Source organism: Neoarius graeffei, chromosome 24 (genome assembly GCF_027579695.1).
Source record: "Neoarius graeffei isolate fNeoGra1 chromosome 24, fNeoGra1.pri, whole genome shotgun sequence".
In the NCBI taxonomy this organism is placed as follows: domain Eukaryota; kingdom Metazoa; phylum Chordata; class Actinopteri; order Siluriformes; family Ariidae; genus Neoarius; species Neoarius graeffei.
In genome coordinates, this window is record NC_083592.1 from 3,398,860 (window position 1) to 3,415,315 (window position 16,456).

Sequence of the window (16,456 nt, forward strand, 5' to 3'; positions counted from 1 at the left end):
CAGCCAGAATGAGAAATAAACAGGAAGCTCTCACCATACTGATAGTGACGATCTCCTCGTACGCCTGTGACGACTCGCCCGCGATCATGCCCGAACCTCTGAGGTTCTCTACACCAAGCCCATCCTCCTTCCCGATGATGTCAGTGATGATATACCTGCAGACGTTAACACAGTCAAAGCAGATGGTTAAATTAAGCATAATTATCTCATACGGAGAGGAATATAAACCTTTAGAATGACTTAATGTATAATATTTAGTCCACGTTTAAGAGGAACGAGCTAGATACGAGATCTAGAAATAGTTAATAATTGATAGTATAGTTTTTATTAAATAAAAAAAAAAACGATCACATGTACTGTATATGCACTATACATAAAGGAAAAGGATAAAAACAGGGATGCCAGGGTGAAATTGGTTAGGGGGCCAGATTTTTTTAAGTGGGACCTCAGGGGCCGAATTACACCATAGGTAACTCAACACATGGATATACTGTTTTTAAAATGATGCCAACAACACATCGAAAAGGAATTGTATTGGCACCACAATGGAGCACTTGCATGTGACGTCACAGCCGATCCAGATTGTGACAGACGCCATCGTGTCAGTCAAACGCCATATTCCGCCTTCTACTTCTACTTCTGGTTCTACTTCTGCTTTTACTTCTACCTTTTCTTCTGGAAAACCCTACTATATACAATTCTACTACAACGGCTGTGGCTACAAGCTCTCCCTACCTGTGCACGGTTTTTATGTTTTTTGTGTGTATTTTTGCGTGTTGTTCGTCTGTACCGGACTTCAATATCTACTACAACCGTATGGACTTACTGGACATTGGTTTCCAGCAGAAAATGACGGTTTGTAGCGATTTCCATCGCATGCACAACATTCCGGATGAGAAAAAAAAAAAAACACATTCCGGACGAGACCAGACAGCAAGACCAGCGGGGTCTCCGTGGATTGTTATCGGAAGCAAAGGGAAGGAGGCGGCGCCGGGAGCCGAAGCAAAAGCGAGGCTGCAGGCAGAGCCGGCCTGTTGACTTTAAGCTCAGAAAACAGCTACTCAAACCTCCACTGCCAAGCCTCTACCTCTCCAACGCCAGATCCATGTAAACAAAACGGACGATTTGGAATTACCTTATTCTATTCTATAATCGGCTGGTCAGTGCAGTACTAGTAATACTTAAGTGACTTACCCATCCAGTGAGGATTATTTTCTTGTTTACAAGATGCCACATCTGAGTCGCTGACAAATCCTGAATTTCTGTAAAGAAAACTGTCCAGAGATTTATAAGCACGCAGTGCTTCACCACTGAACAGCGAGGGAAAGTTAATGAGGTAATCATACACGTCTGGGTATTCCGCTGGCAGTTCAAAATCCGGTCGTGAAAACTCCGTCCGGAAAGCCATAAGGGTCACAAATCTGTAGATTGTTTATTTTAGACATATATCTAGTTATCTGTTCATTAGAAAAATGAGCCATGTAGTCCGTCGGTTGAAATTGATCCATTCTGTACACGAGTGCAGCAGTATTCAGCGGTGTTTTTGACCGACAAGATGGCGGTTGTGTACTTTCCGGTCACGTGACTGCAAGATCTCTATAGCCTCACAATGAGACATACAATTACATAGCAGATATTTACCCTTTGAAAATGTGACACGGACATATCCATGCAAGTAGTCCACATTTATAAATTAGAAATGCAACAAAATAGACTAGGTGCCAATGCCAACACATTTTCTACAAATAACACAAGGGTAAACTGTAAATTATTTTGATCATATTTATTGAAGGCGTACACATAAAAGCATTGTTAGGCCAAAATTAGGCCAATTAAAAAAGTCAAGGCCAAACACTCCTAAACAAGTCACAGAAATAAGTGCCAGAACAAAGCAATCCAAAAAATAAGCAAAGTGACTTAATATTCAGTAGAAAAACGCAAGGTTCTTGAAAAAAGCCAGATATGACCTCACATTACATTGGCTCAACAACAGATGGCACGTTTCCTTTGCCAGTCATACAACTCCAACCCACATTCTCACAAACCCATGCCTGTGGCATTAGCCTACTGTACATAAGCTTATGTTCGCAAAAGCTTGCCGCTTTTCTGGACACACTAGCTCAGCTGCCTTCAGCATGCAAGTCTTCACGAAGGGACCCTCCGAGAAGGACTTGGATGCCTTTGCTATTTCCCACGCGATGATGTAGCTTGCCTTCACTGCCCCTACAAATGAAATAAAATGACAGTTATAACGAACAGCGGCAGTGAAAGTCAAAAGAAGATGCGTAGGCTATAATATTAAAACGAACCTTCATGAGTATCTCGGCATTTAGAGAAAGCTGCTTGTTGTTTTTGTAGGGATGAGGATAGCTCGTTTAGCTTTTGAATCCTACGTTGCCGTGTGTATTCGTTGTACTTCTCGCCGTGGGTCTCACAGTGTCGTTTAATATCGTACTCCTTTGGCACAGCCACTTGTTGGGAACAAATAAGACATACGGGTTTGCCTCCTACTTCCCAAAAGAAATATTTTTCCTTCCATCTCTCCTGAAAGATGCAACCCTCAGTGTCAACCTTCCGCTTTTTAGACATCTTGATATCAACTATAAAGTCTCTGCTAGTCCGTAGGCTAACATCCTGGTCAGCGCAAGCGCTGCAGCAGCTGAGGCGGGCAGCAGCAAAAGACAAACTGAAATAATTCCGCGGAAATTGAATAAAAATAAAACGTCAGATTGAATTTTTTTAAAGGAAAAACCATTAGATGAAAGTTTATTTTATTAAATTTTTTAGTTAAAAAATGGCTCTCCCATATCAACCACGGGCCGGATGTGATGTCCAATCAGGCCACTTCCGGCCCGCAACCATGGCATCCCTGGATAAAAAGAAACACAAACAAAACATAATCCAGTATAAAGCATAACTGACCTGGACTCTCCTCCCTCCTCCACATGGCGGCAGTGGATGGAGTTGGTCGAGCTGAGGCGAGTGTAGTCCTGAGGTGTTAAATATAAATACTTAAAACCCTGCAGGAAAAAGAAACACACACACAGTGAGTGAACACCACCACATAACACAAATCACAAAAACACTACACTGTGATTCTACCGCTTCATAGTGCAATACAACACGCCTACATTACCGCAACGAACGATGTTCACGGTGGAAGATCAGCCTAAATCATCTCGACCTGATCAACTGACGTAATTAGTAAAAGTGAGAGGTTGTACTGCGCTGCGTTCAAGACTATTACAGTGGTGCTTGAAAGTTTGTGAACCCTTTAGAATTTTCTATATTTCTGCATAAATATGACCTAAAACATCATCAGATTTTCACCCAAGTCCTAAAAGTAGATAAAGAGAACCCAGTTAAACAAATGAGACAAAAATATTATGCTTGGTCATTTATTTATTGAGGAAAATGATCCAATATTATATATCTGTGAGTGGCAAAAGTATGTGAACCTTTGCTTTCAGTATCTGGCGTGACCCCCTTGTGCAGCAATAACTGCAACTAAACGTTTGCGGTAACTGTTGATCAGTCCTGCACACCGGCTTGGAGGAATTTTAGCCCGTTCCTCCATACAGAACAGCTTCAACTCTGGGATGTTGGTGGGTTTCCTCACATGAACTGCTCGCTTCAGGTCCTTCCACAACATTTCCATTGGATTAAGGTCAGGACTTTGACTTGGCCATTCCAAAACATTAACTTTATTCTTCTTTAACCATTCTTTGGTAGAACAACTTGTGTGCTTAGGGTCGTTGTCTTGCTGCATGACCCACCTTCTCTTGAGATTCAGTTCATGGACAGATGTCCTGACATTTTCCTTTAGAATTCACTGGTATAATTCAGAATTCATTGTTCCATCAATGATGGCAAGCCGTCCTGGCCCAGATGCAGCAAAACAGGCCCAAACCATGATACTACCACCACCACGTTTCACAGATGGGATAAGGTTCTTATGCTGGAATGCAGTGTTTTCCTTTCTCCAAACATAACGCTTCTCATTTAAACCAAAAAAGTTCTATTTTGGTCTCATCCATCCACAAAACATTTTTCCAATAGCCTTCTGGCTTGTCCACATGATCTTTAGCAAACTGCAGACAAGCAGCAATGTTCTTTTTGGAGAGCAGTGGCTTTCTCCTTGCAACCCTGCCATGCACACCATTGTTGTTCAGTGTTCTCTTGATGGTGGACTCATGAACATTAACATTAGCCAATGTGAGAGAGGCCTTCAGTTGCTTAGAAGTTACCCTGGGGTCCTTTGTGACCTCGCTGACTATTACACGCCTTGCTCTTGGAGTGATCTTTGTTGGTCGACCACTCCTGGGGAGGGTAACAATGGTCTTGAATTTCCTCCATTTGTACACAATCTGTCTGACTGTGGATTGGTAGAGTCCAAACTCTTTAGAGATGGTTTTGTAACCTTTTCCAGCCTGATGAGCATCAACAACGCTTTTTCTGAGGTCCTCAGAAATCTCCTTTGTTTGTGCAATGATTCACTTCCACAAACATGTGTTGTGAAGATCAGACTTTGATAGATCCCTGTTCTTTAAATAAAACAGGGTGCCCACTCACACCTGATTGTCATCCCATTGATTGAAAACACCTGACTCTAATTTCACCTTCAAATTAACTGCTAATCCTAGAAGTTCACATACTTTTGCCACTCAAAGATACGTAACATTGGATCGTTTTCCTCAATAAATAAATGACCAAGTATAATATTTTTGTCTCATTTGTTTAACTGGGTTCTCTTTATCTACTTTTAGGACTTGTGTGAAAATCTGATGATGTTTTAGGTCATATTTATGCAGAAATATAGAAAATTCTAAAGGATTCACAAACTTTCAAGCACCACTGTATGTCCACACAAGAGTTGTGCTTTTAGTATCAATAATGATGAATAAACTGGTAATTGGTTTGCCTGTGAAGTGTCAGAACAAGGACAATGACATGCTAGAGCGATCAATCTAATAAATATCTGAACTAAGGGCCAATCTTTAAAGCTCAATATCCTAAAAACACCAGAGAACACTCATTAAGTGAGGAGTAAAATCAGATATACGAGGTGGAAAGATGCTGGGATTAGTGAATGAGTAATGAACCGTTTCACCTTGTAGGGGTCAGTGGGGTCGAGCCAGGCCACCTGGAACATGTGTTTGATCTCCTCAGCGAGGCCGATGCGAGCCCCGCTGTTCGCAGCGACGTAAACGCGTGGGATCCCCTCGGCTCGCGCTAACTCCGACACGCGCAGGAACAGCAGATCCTCCTGAGGCCCGAATGAGCCGATCTGGTACGTGATGTCGTTACAGATCACGATGATCTCGCGCCCCTGGGGATACTCTGGGGTCTTCATCGTCATGCGGAACGCCACCATGCCCACCTGTAAATATTTGAACGTAGAGAGATATCCAGGTGCAATTCTGGCGATCAGTGAATTTACACAATTTGGGAATTAGCATTCGGCATCATCCACGGCCACAAAAACATCCTTCGTACAGAAACACAAAACCTGCACAGCACTCAGCAGGCTTCATAACGTCAGCCTGGTGCTGTGTGAGATACCTCGTTGTCTCCGGGCAGGCGGTTCATCTGCACGAGTTGGCCCTGAGGATCCAGCACCAGCTCGTTACACAGCAGCATGTCTTTAGGGTACTTATCCCCCGGACCCCACAGCTTCAACAGAGCCTGAGAAACCGCCACATGTGTTTAGATTTACCTGCTCTAAAACCACAGTTTGGAACAAAGCAGATATATTTTAGAGTGCAAACGCATCCCAAACATGACTTTACTGGGTATAAGTGCACAGGTTATTTATTTCTTTAAAGCACAGAGCTGCACAGTTTAGTGTTTCCTTGCTCCGATCACACACTTCAACTCAATAACTCATTTAAAATGTATCACAATGCTATGGCTGTGTGTGTGTGTGAGAGACAGAGAGAGAGACTGGGTTAAGACGGACACACACCTGGCGGAACATCTCGGGGAAGTCGTAGACGTACGTGGTTCCGAGACTCTGGGCCTGGAAGCGCTTGGCCTGCAGCAGGTCTTTAGTGACGTACGGCGTGTTAATGAGCATGCCGTGCAGGGGGCCGTGCTTCTCCGTGTACGACCTGAGCATGATCTGCAACACACACAGGTACAGACCAACTGCAGTAGAAAACTGACATTTTAATTTAGAGTAGTATATAGCTTTTATTTTTTTCCTCTTTTTGCTGTAAACAGTTACAGTGTCTTGCAAAAGTATTCATCCCCCTTGGTGTTTGTCCTGTTTTGTCGCATTACAAGCTGGAATTAAAATGGATTTTTGGAGGGTTAGCACCATTTGATTTACACAACATGCCGACCACTTTTAAAGGTGCAAATCGGTGTTTTATTGTGACACAAACAATAAGATGAAAAAACAGAAATCTGGCGTGTGCATAAGTATTCACCCCCATTTGTATGAAACCCCTAAATAAGAGCTGGTCCAACCAATTCACTTCATAAGTCACATAATTAGTCAATTAAGATCCACCTGTGTGCAATCAAAGTGTCACATGATGTCTGTATATGGTAAATCAACCTGTTCTGGAAGGACCCTGACTCTGCAACACGACTAAACAAGCAACATGAGAACCAAGGAGCCTCCAAACAGGTCAGAGACAAAGTTGTGGAGAAGTATAGATCAGGGTTGGGTTATAAAATATATCCCAAACTTTGAATGTCCCACGGAGCTCCATTAAATCCATTATAGCAAAATGGAAAGAATATGGCACCACTACAAACCTGACAAGAGAAGGCCCCGCCCACCAAAACTCAGACCGGGCAAGGAGGGCATTAATCAGAGATGCAACAAAGACACCAAAGAGAACACTGAAGGAGCTGCAAAGATCCACAGCGGAGATGGGAGTATCTGTCCATAGGACCACTTTAAGCCGTACACTCCATAGAGTGGGTGGGGCTTTATGGAAGAGTGGCCAGAAAAAGTAATTGCTTAAAAATATCATAATCATGTTTGGAGTTTGCCCAACAGCACATGGCAGACTCACCAAACACATGGAAGAAGATTCTCTGGTCAAATGAGACCAAAATGGATCTTTTTGGCCATGTGCGGCACAAACCCAACACCCTGAGAACACCATTCCTACAGTGAAGCATGGTGGTGGCAGCATCATGCTGTGGGGATGTGTTTCATCTGCAGGGACAGGAAAGCTGGTCAGGACTGAAGGGAAGATGGATGGCACTAAATACAGGACAATTCTGGAGGAAAACCTGTTTGAGTCGGCCAGAGGTTTGAGACTGGGACGAAGGTTCATGTTCCAGCAGGACAATGATCCTAAACATACTGTTAAAGCTACACTGGAGTGGTTTAAAGGGAAACATTTAAATGCCTTGGAATGGCCTAATCAAAGCCCAGAGCTCAATCCAATTGGGAATCTGTGGCATAACTTGAAGATTGCTGTACACCAACACAACCATCTAACCTGAAGGAGTTGGAGCAGTTTTGCCTTGAGGAATGGGCAACAATCCCAGTGGCTAGATGTGCTAAGCTAATAGACAGGGTCTCTGCACATTTCTGACCAGCAAAAATAATACTTTTTAAGACCATTTTAAGATCACCGAGTATAAAAAATAAGACCACTACCGCGGAACAAATACGTCCAGTAAAAAAAAAAAGCACACTCTAGGTTAAGTTCAAAGCATTTTTTTTAATAAATAAGTGCATCTTCAGTTTACAAAACAGAACATTAGCTGCCTTCTCGATATTTTAATAGTAGGGTACTGCTGTAAACAAACAGTGAGGAAACAAATTGATCTTCAGTTAACAAAACAGAACATAAGCTCACACCTTCATTTGAAGTGTATGAGTGGTGTCGGGTAATCGTCTGCAGAACCCACAGTATTTCTGCCTTCAGCGTAGCGGTTGGGGCGAATGCCGCGAAAGCACTTGTGCTGGGACCCGGAGACGCTAAAGCTGGCGTTGCACTTTTTGTGACCGTAGAGGCTAACATTGGCATGGGGACTGCTGTTGCCCGACTAGCAGCATAGCGCATATGCTTTTCCCCTTTCGAGTGAGCGTCAAGGGCTTTACAGCCCATTGTTGTTAACTTGATGTCTTTCGGACATACCTCACATCTCGCTTCATATTCTGAAGTTGCTGTTGTTAGCCAACTTTTGTATTTTGGCTCCTCAAGCCACTTCTTACTAAACTTACACTTCCCCATCTCCGTTCATGTTCAAGTTCAACCACTTCTTCCTCGTCTGCTCTACTCTCAATGGTTCTACTACATGGATAAACGAACACACTGCCCCCTGTGGCGTGGTTCCTGCGCTATTAGAACTAGTGCTAGACACACAACGGCTCTTGTGCTACTTGTTCAGCATCTTGACAACAAACGACGCTGGTTGAATAAATAACGTTAGCGCGGAAAAAAAATCCAGACATATGTTTTTTTTTTCATTTACCGTAGGCTACCCGGATGAAATTTAATACCTCACATGTGAAATTTAATACCATAGCTCAAAAAATAGCGAAATATAATGCTTTTTAAGACCTTAAAAAACACATATTAAAAATAAGACTTTTTAAGACATTTTAAGGATCCGCGGAGACCCTGAATAGAGACATACAGCTGTAATTGCAGCAAAAGGTGGCTCTAAAAAAGTATTGACTTTGGGGGGTGAATACCTATGCACACTCCAGATTTCTGTTTTTTCATCTTATTGTTCGTGTCACGATAAAACAACAATGCGCACCTTTAAAAAGTGGTCGGCATGTTGTGTAAATCAAATGGTGCTAACCCTCCAAAAATCCAGTTTAATTCCAGCTTGTAATGCGACAAAATACAGGACAAACACCAAGGGGGATGAATACTTCTGCAAGACACTGTACCAGCCTCAATCACTGACTCGCACAAGTTGAGTTGTGTGTGTATACCTGGCCTGATGCCGTGTCTGTGACCTCCTCGTACAGGCTGATGTCGAGGTAGTAGCCGTTCTCGTTGGTAAGGAACAGGCGGATAGGGACGGTGTTGCTGTTTGGTGTGAGCCGGATGTTGATCTTGAGCTCAGCCTGCAGCACTCGGAGCTTCCACAGACGCCGCCCGTAACGTATCACCATGGAGCGCACCGACTCCTCAATCTGACAACAGCGCACACACAGGATATTTTGTGATCAAGTATTACCAGCCAATCAAAGCACAGGAGGCGGGATTTCGTCTAATACTGCTAGGGAAAATACACTCCTGTGTGTGTTATCATTACTGGCCTCAGCCAATCAGAACACGCTGTTTTGGAGAAGTAAACTGAATTAGTGTTTAATACCCGACACACAGGAACACGGATCTGGGTAATATACTCTTTTGCTGCTGACCTTAATGGGATCCATGATGACGGTGGGGACGAAGTTGAGGAAGATGTGATTGCAGTCGGTGCGTGTGTACGTGTTGCTGAAGGCCACCTCCAGCTCATCCATCGCCTCCAGGAGCAAACGCTCACCTTCATTCTGAAGGTACTCAAATGATGCCTCCTGCATGGACACACACACACACACACACAAACCTTAATTAATTTAGATTACATACAGTATATAAATTATGAATATGCATCAGTGTTTATAAACTACATCTCTGGACACTGATAAAAGCTGCTTTAGTGGAGATTCTTGTAGAAGACCAGCAGTAGTTATCGTTTTCTGTTGGCTTCGCCTGTTGGTGCCTTCATCATTCATATACTTCATACACCTTTTGGGGTTAAATTTCTCCTCTCATGTGACAGAAACACACAATGTGACACGACGGCCACTATGTGGCATGCAGTTTCTAAGGTGAACCATTAAGTGGCACGTGCTGGACACTGTTACCTTGGTGATGAGGTCAGAGTGGCGGATGATGGCTCTGATGAAGAAGCGGTAGTCGGTGACCTCAGTGCCCTCCTTGACGCGGGCGGCCCCGAGGTACAGGTGCATCTTATGGTTAGCGCAGGGTACAGCGGTCAGGGCGAAGTTCCTCATACGGCTCAGCTCCAGCTGGAAGGCCAGAGCTGGCTCCAGGTTCCGGTAGATCTGATCCTCCTGGAACTACACACACACACACACACACACACACACACACGAAAAGCCACAAAAGACTCGATACAAATATGGCACATGGGCGCAGATTAACATTTTTTGATAATTTTTCATCGTTTTACCTCATCTCTGGCTCGGAATGTGAAGAATTTAGGAAATTCTCTCTATACAGTAAGAAAATAAGAACATTCAGGTATATAATCATACACATTAAAAATATATAACTATTTCATATAATGTTTACACTACTTCAGTTATTCTGAAATGCAAATGATTCACATACTTTCTGTGCCACCAGGAAGGTGATTCTCCTGATTCCGTATTCGTACAGCACGGATTTCTGACAGAAAATGAAAAGAAATCATTAGAACACCGAGACGTTCAGCATTACAGCTAGGGATGTTAACCGATGACCGTTTGACCGGTGGTTGACCGAATCAACGTCAACCGGTTAATTTTTTTTTGGTTGTCGGTGAAAAAAAAAAAAATCAATCGTTTTGAAGCTGCCGATTTTGGAGCGGAGAACCTGGAATTCTGTGTTTGTAAACGCTTGGGGCATGCCATGGGTGTAAGGACGACAGCTGACAAATCAGAAACACCCATTCAGTCATGTCCCGCCCCAGTTAAAGACAGCTGACAAATCAGAAACACCCATTCAGTCATGTCCCGCCCTCCCGCCCCAGTTAAAGACAGCTGACAAATCAGAAACACCCATTCAGTCATGTCCCGCCCCAGTTAAAGACAGCTGACAAATCAGAAACACCCATTCAGTCATGTCCCGCTCCAGTTGAACACAGCTGCCACTCGGCGAAACAATAAAAGTGTAGACACAGACTTTTTAGCTTACAAATTACTATTTTTTTTTTTAATTATTATTAGAAGGCACATGGAGTTTAGTCCTGCCTTGGCCAGTGCATTCTGAAAGTATGTTTCGGTCTGTCGCCAACAATGCATGTTACTGCAGATCAGATCTCTCCACACAAACTAAAGGCGCAGATGCCGACTTTTTCATGGACTGTAACGGCATTTGCTTATGTAGTAATTTTAATACAGAATTTACTCGGATGAAATTATTCAGACACTCCAACCCCCCCCCCAAAAAAAAATCGGATCTGCATGAGCCGTGAAAAAGGCGCGCCGTTTGCATCCCTGTTTAAACTCATAGGTTAACCGACTTTAACCGGCTAATGAGGCTCGGTGGTCGGTCAAGATTTTTTTTAGTTTTCGCCATCCCTAATTACAGCCCGTGCTGAGTTTCTGCTGAGAGAATAAAACCCTGTCAGAGAGAGAGAGAGAGAGAGAAAGATTGGGTTCTGCCAGAATTTTCAGGTGCCTCTGGACAAAAGCATCTCTCTAACACAGGGGTGGGCAATTATTTTTTCCATGAGGCCACATGAGAAACAGAAAATTTTGTGGAGGGCCGGACCAAAAGGCTGAACTAAATTCTGCATAATATTAATTGCATTTCTTTATATAAAGCAGTAAATAACATTGTTTTTACAAGCTGCTAAGACTGGTAAGAGTATGGAAGAAACGAGGTTGCCTTACAAAAAATGTCATTTATTCAATCAAATTTCCCAAAACAATGGTTAACAAAATGTGAACATTTCTACCATTTTTTTTCCAGTCACATTCACCCCAAAACACAGTAAAGACATCACAATATTGTCTTTCTACTCCAAATATCAAGCAAGATGCATCATATTATAATAACGATGCCCACATTTGTAGTTTAATCACCTCATTTGGTGCTTTTCGCCGGAGATCGGCTCCGGCGCCTGCTAGTGACGTCACACGATGTGATTGGCTGGACCGTTTGAAGGATGACGTACAAGTTTGTGGTTGGTCTGGACAAATTACGGAAGTAGTTATCGCGGGATTAGGTTTCGTGGGATTTCATGTCGCGCGCATTGCGTTTTTGTTGAACACAACTTCAAAATAAAAGCAATGCACATTCAGTCCATGCATGAGGTAAAATTAGAAAATATGTTTATTTTGTAATTTCTCATTAACCTTACGCGGGCCGGTCAGAATGAACCAAAGGGCCGGATGCGGCCCGCGGGCCGTAAAATGCCCAGGTCTGCTCTAACAAGTACTTTTAATATAATGAACAATTATTGACATTTTACGTATATAATTTTTTTTTAAATCTCAGAACATTCAGCCTGCGGTGATGAAGTGAAAACTTGTGATTTTGAGGACATGGGCAGAAAATATGAACTCACTTTGGACTGTGCGAAGTCTCTAAACGCTGTAACTAAAGCGTCGTCTTCAGCGTCGGCTGATTTAATGGCAACGTTAATGATGTGGATGGGATTCTCCCGAATGTTCTGTCAACACAAGCACAGCATTTAATCCACACTGAAACCAACACGATATGTTTGAGTGGTGTGTGTTTTCTTTCACCTTAATGCTCTCTTCATCAGAAACAGTCTCAGAGAACAGTGTGCTCTCACACAGTGGGTCAGAGAAACAGGAAATGACCTCATCAAAACACCTGCACATGCAGAAACACAGATACTGTTATAGTTTCAGTCTCTCTAGAACTACACATCACCACCATACACAACAGTGCGTACACACACGCATTACCTTTTGAAGTCATCGAAGCATTGGAAGGCCACCATGGCTCCCATCCTCTGACAGGGAGGAGACAGCGCCCCATCCAGGAAAAGCTCACTGCCCTGGCGCTGCACTGAATCAAACTGCCCCATCCCGCTCACCGGCAACCTGCATGTGCGTGCGTGCGTGTGAGAGAGAGAGTTTTGGAAAGAACAGCATGCTGATTGTACTGAAGCTGCTACAGATGTAGAATCCTGTTCCTGTTTATTCTCTAGATCTCGCCACACTGATCTACACTCTGTTTATCTGCATTAGTAAGCGCAGCTCATCAAATCCTCAGAGCTCATCTACATTTGTGTGAAAAAAAAAAGGTTCCTCTTCATCAAGCTGCCCGTCCTGACTGGGAGCTCAAACAATTCAGACAATTAAAATTAATTAATTTAGATCAAATTCAAAAAACACTGTTCATCATCAGCCATGTTGTCATGGCTGAATTATCACTCCATCCCCCTACATTCACAAACTGATCTGAAGACGACTGAAGGGAATTAAGTCTTATTGGACTGAAGGAAAAGCAGCAGAGAGCACCCAGCATGCACTGGTGCACACAGCCAGGCAGCTGATTGGTTGGCAGGGAGGAGCTCGTACTCTACCTGTTCAACGTGGGGCTGCTACCTCTGTAACGAGAGCATTCAGAGAGCAGTGTTAGTGAGAGGGTTCATCAGCCTCAACCTCGAACCTTTACATGCCTTACGTGTAAGGAAAAAAAATAAAAAGCTCTGGATTATCACCGGGTTAAAGATAGAAGGTGACACGTTTATCCTCAGGGTGTTTATTCACATGAAACGGAGGAGATGTTGCTATAAATATATTATTTACTGAAAAAAGCCCTAGAATTTTATATGCATTTTGTCTAAGATGTTTATTTGGTGTCTTCTGCATTAATGATTCTGCAATAAATGTGATACAATTCTAAAAATCCATAAATCAATTAATTCATTAATAATTTATAACTACTACTAATAATAAAGCAAACAAACAAAACGACTGGCATCCCATCCAGTAAGAGAACCACTCTGCCTGTGTGTGTGTGTGTGTGTGTGTGTGTGTGTGTGTGTGTGTGTGTACACATCATTTAAAATTTGCTGCTTCTTCGAGCAGATAAAATCACTTCAGGCTGGATGAACAAGGCCACTGCACTACTGCCCAATATAACGCAGCAGAATCTGATGTTTAGCCCCGTTAGCACTGTTAGCATGGTGAGAGTAAGCAGAATATTTATTGTCCCCTTTAAACACACGAAGAAGGAAATTAATTTCAGTGTAGGGGGGAAAAACACCAGCAAACACAGAGGTTTAACACCATTAGCATGGAGAGAGTTAGCACCGAGTGCTCATTAGTTACTTAAAGGGATAGATAGAGAGAGAGAGAGAGAGAGAGAGAGAGAGAGAGAGAGAGAGAGAGAGAATTACATGGGTTTGGGAATGGAGTGACTCACTCTGATGGACAGCTCTCTTACCACAAAACACACACAAGAGACAAAGTACAAAAAAAAAAAACTAACAAAGAAGGAAAGTCTTTAAACACTTTATGGATTTACTGCTTTAAAAAGTCAAACTAAAGTTGTCGACTTTATACTTCTGCACGTTTAATCACTGAACACTAACACGTCTACATTCTTACTTCCAGTCGAAGTGATCTGTTGCTAACGTTGTTGTTCGTAATCAAAGACCTAAAAACATTTACAGATCAATAAATAGTTCTGAAGCAGATCATGCTGAATAGTGTTGTACTTTATTTTCTTGTATTGATAAATTTATTTCATAACTGCATGCGTCTGTATATTCTGACAATTCTGTTATTTTAAGATTGAGCCAAAAGTTTTTATTTTATATTTATTTTATATATTATTTACAACTTTAAATACTTGTTGCCAAATATAATCAAATAGGATATTATAATTCATTAATATTATTTTAATTGGTATTGAGTGTAGGGATCGACCGATATGTTTTTTTCAGGGCCGATACCGATTATTATGGAATTGGGATGCCGATAACCGATATGTGCAACCAATAAATGTAAACATTATAATTCACATGAAATTAAACATAGCACACACTGACACAGACCTTCATATCCATGAAATGTATGTTTAATTGTAAAATTGAACATGAAATTTTGTGCAGGGAGATGCCAGCAGCATTTGTACAATAAAGTCAAACATTAGTTAGAATAAAATGAGAAATAAAATAATAATAAAATAAAAATTCACCAATAAAAAAATAAATCACTCCCTACTATATTACAGCTCACCATTTTCAGTGGAAAATAAATGAAAATACACTCTGGATTCTGGATAGAGAAAGTGAGAATGGAGTGTTAAAAGCTCTGGTTAAAAGGAGCGGCTGCTCCTTTAAGAGTATATCGCTTTCCGAATCAGAAGCGCTAGCGAGGAGAATCACTTGCGCAAGAATTATAAATACTAGTGGAGTACATTACAGCGCAATGTTAAGTAGCATAAGAACATTTAAGTCAAGAGTTTAATTGATGTATTTTGTTTATTACCGTTTATCCAAGCAAGTGTGCATCCACGACACAATTAATTACTGAGCCCACAACAAGCGTCCTGACAAACTCCCTACAGTATTACACAGCCTGCTAGCACCATATCACACCTGGCGTGTTTAAATGTTCAAATAGCGCTTTATAAAGTTACCTAACATATACAAGTGCAATGCGCTTTTTGAGCACGAGTCACGTCATGAAGTTTACTCATCACCATAACAAACAGCCAGTAGGCTTGCGCTAGCCTACAGAACACAAACACTACGTTTTATTTCGTCTTCCCTTGACCACCTCTCTGTATGGCTGTCATTCTACTGTTCGAGTAGAACTACTGACACATTCACAACGTTTCCAGACGGGGATTTAAAAATGACTGCAGCCTACGTTATGCTGGGGACTGCTTACTATGGACAACATTACATGTAGTTTCAGCGAGACTAGTTGGTTGTAGGCTAATTCAGGTGCTTCCTTCCGTAAGCTAAGTTTGCCTGGCTACACAGATGCAAATGGACAATTTTAACGAGCAGTAGATGAAGAATGTAAACATATAATGATGTTGTGCTTTTGCAACTTGTGTGTTTGTGACTTATAGCGGCAAAAGCAGCATGTCCTTTCCTTGATGTGGGATCTGCTTCTGCCCGAGTGCCCGTACGGCCGCCTTGAAACAGTTCACAGCGTTTAGCTACACGTGTTGATTGGCTATATCTCTTGTGCCAAACAAATCAGATGTTGTGGTGGGCGGGACCGTGTTCTTGAACTCAGAGAGGCGAGTGCAGGAAAGGACGTGCAGTGACAGTCGCGTTAGGAACGAAATGGCTGCAAAAAGGCATGTTATCGGCATATCGGTGGAAATTATGACCGATACCGATAACCCTAAAAATGCAGAATATCGGCCCGATATATCGGCCAGGCCGATTATCGGTCGACCCCTAATTGAGTGTACATCTTTTTTTAATTTAATTATTTCATTATTTGTTTAACCCTTCAGGCACCACTAGGACTCTTTAACTGAAACTAAAGCTCATATCGAGAGTTCTTCAGGAATGGAATTACGTTCACAGCAAAGTGTGATAACTTTTTTTAGTTGCAGTCTTCAAGATAATGGTATTAAATAAACATCATGCTGTATGGGGCCTTTTCACCCTAAAACAAGCATCGATAATTGGCCGTGTTTAACACTGAACACAAAATCTTTTACAAGGAAAGAAAAGTCAGTAACGGAATTGCATCAGGAAAAAAAATGAACCTTCATTTCTTAAAATTCAAACCAAGATTTCT

General features: G+C 42.1%; 1 protein-coding gene across 6 annotated transcripts in view; it reads right to left on the reverse strand.

Annotated features, from left to right (window-relative positions):
• acacb (acetyl-CoA carboxylase beta) overlaps positions 1-16,456 on the reverse strand; it is a 59,409-nt gene that overhangs the window by 14,946 nt on the left and 28,007 nt on the right. For 4 of the 6 annotated variants that reach the window (XM_060907809.1, XM_060907811.1, XM_060907813.1 and 1 more), the window contains 14 exons: positions 13,264-13,287; positions 12,641-12,778; positions 12,455-12,545; positions 12,274-12,378; positions 10,332-10,388; positions 10,171-10,212; positions 9,842-10,057; positions 9,353-9,508; positions 8,918-9,121; positions 5,966-6,121; positions 5,563-5,685; positions 5,111-5,380; positions 2,923-3,020; positions 35-155 (listed from right to left, as the gene is read on the reverse strand). In XM_060907809.1, the coding sequence (XP_060763792.1) occupies positions 35-155; positions 2,923-3,020; positions 5,111-5,380; positions 5,563-5,685; positions 5,966-6,121; positions 8,918-9,121; positions 9,353-9,508; positions 9,842-10,057; positions 10,171-10,212; positions 10,332-10,388; positions 12,274-12,378; positions 12,455-12,545; positions 12,641-12,778; positions 13,264-13,287 (1,801 nt within the window). Of the gene's footprint in view, positions 1-34; positions 156-1,804; positions 2,224-2,309; positions 2,472-2,922; positions 3,021-5,110; positions 5,381-5,562; positions 5,686-5,965; positions 6,122-8,917; positions 9,122-9,352; positions 9,509-9,841; positions 10,058-10,170; positions 10,213-10,331; positions 10,389-12,273; positions 12,379-12,454; positions 12,546-12,640; positions 12,779-13,263; positions 13,288-16,456 lie in introns of those variants that run through there. The other 2 variants (XR_009651484.1, XM_060907812.1) reach the window with 2 other exon arrangements.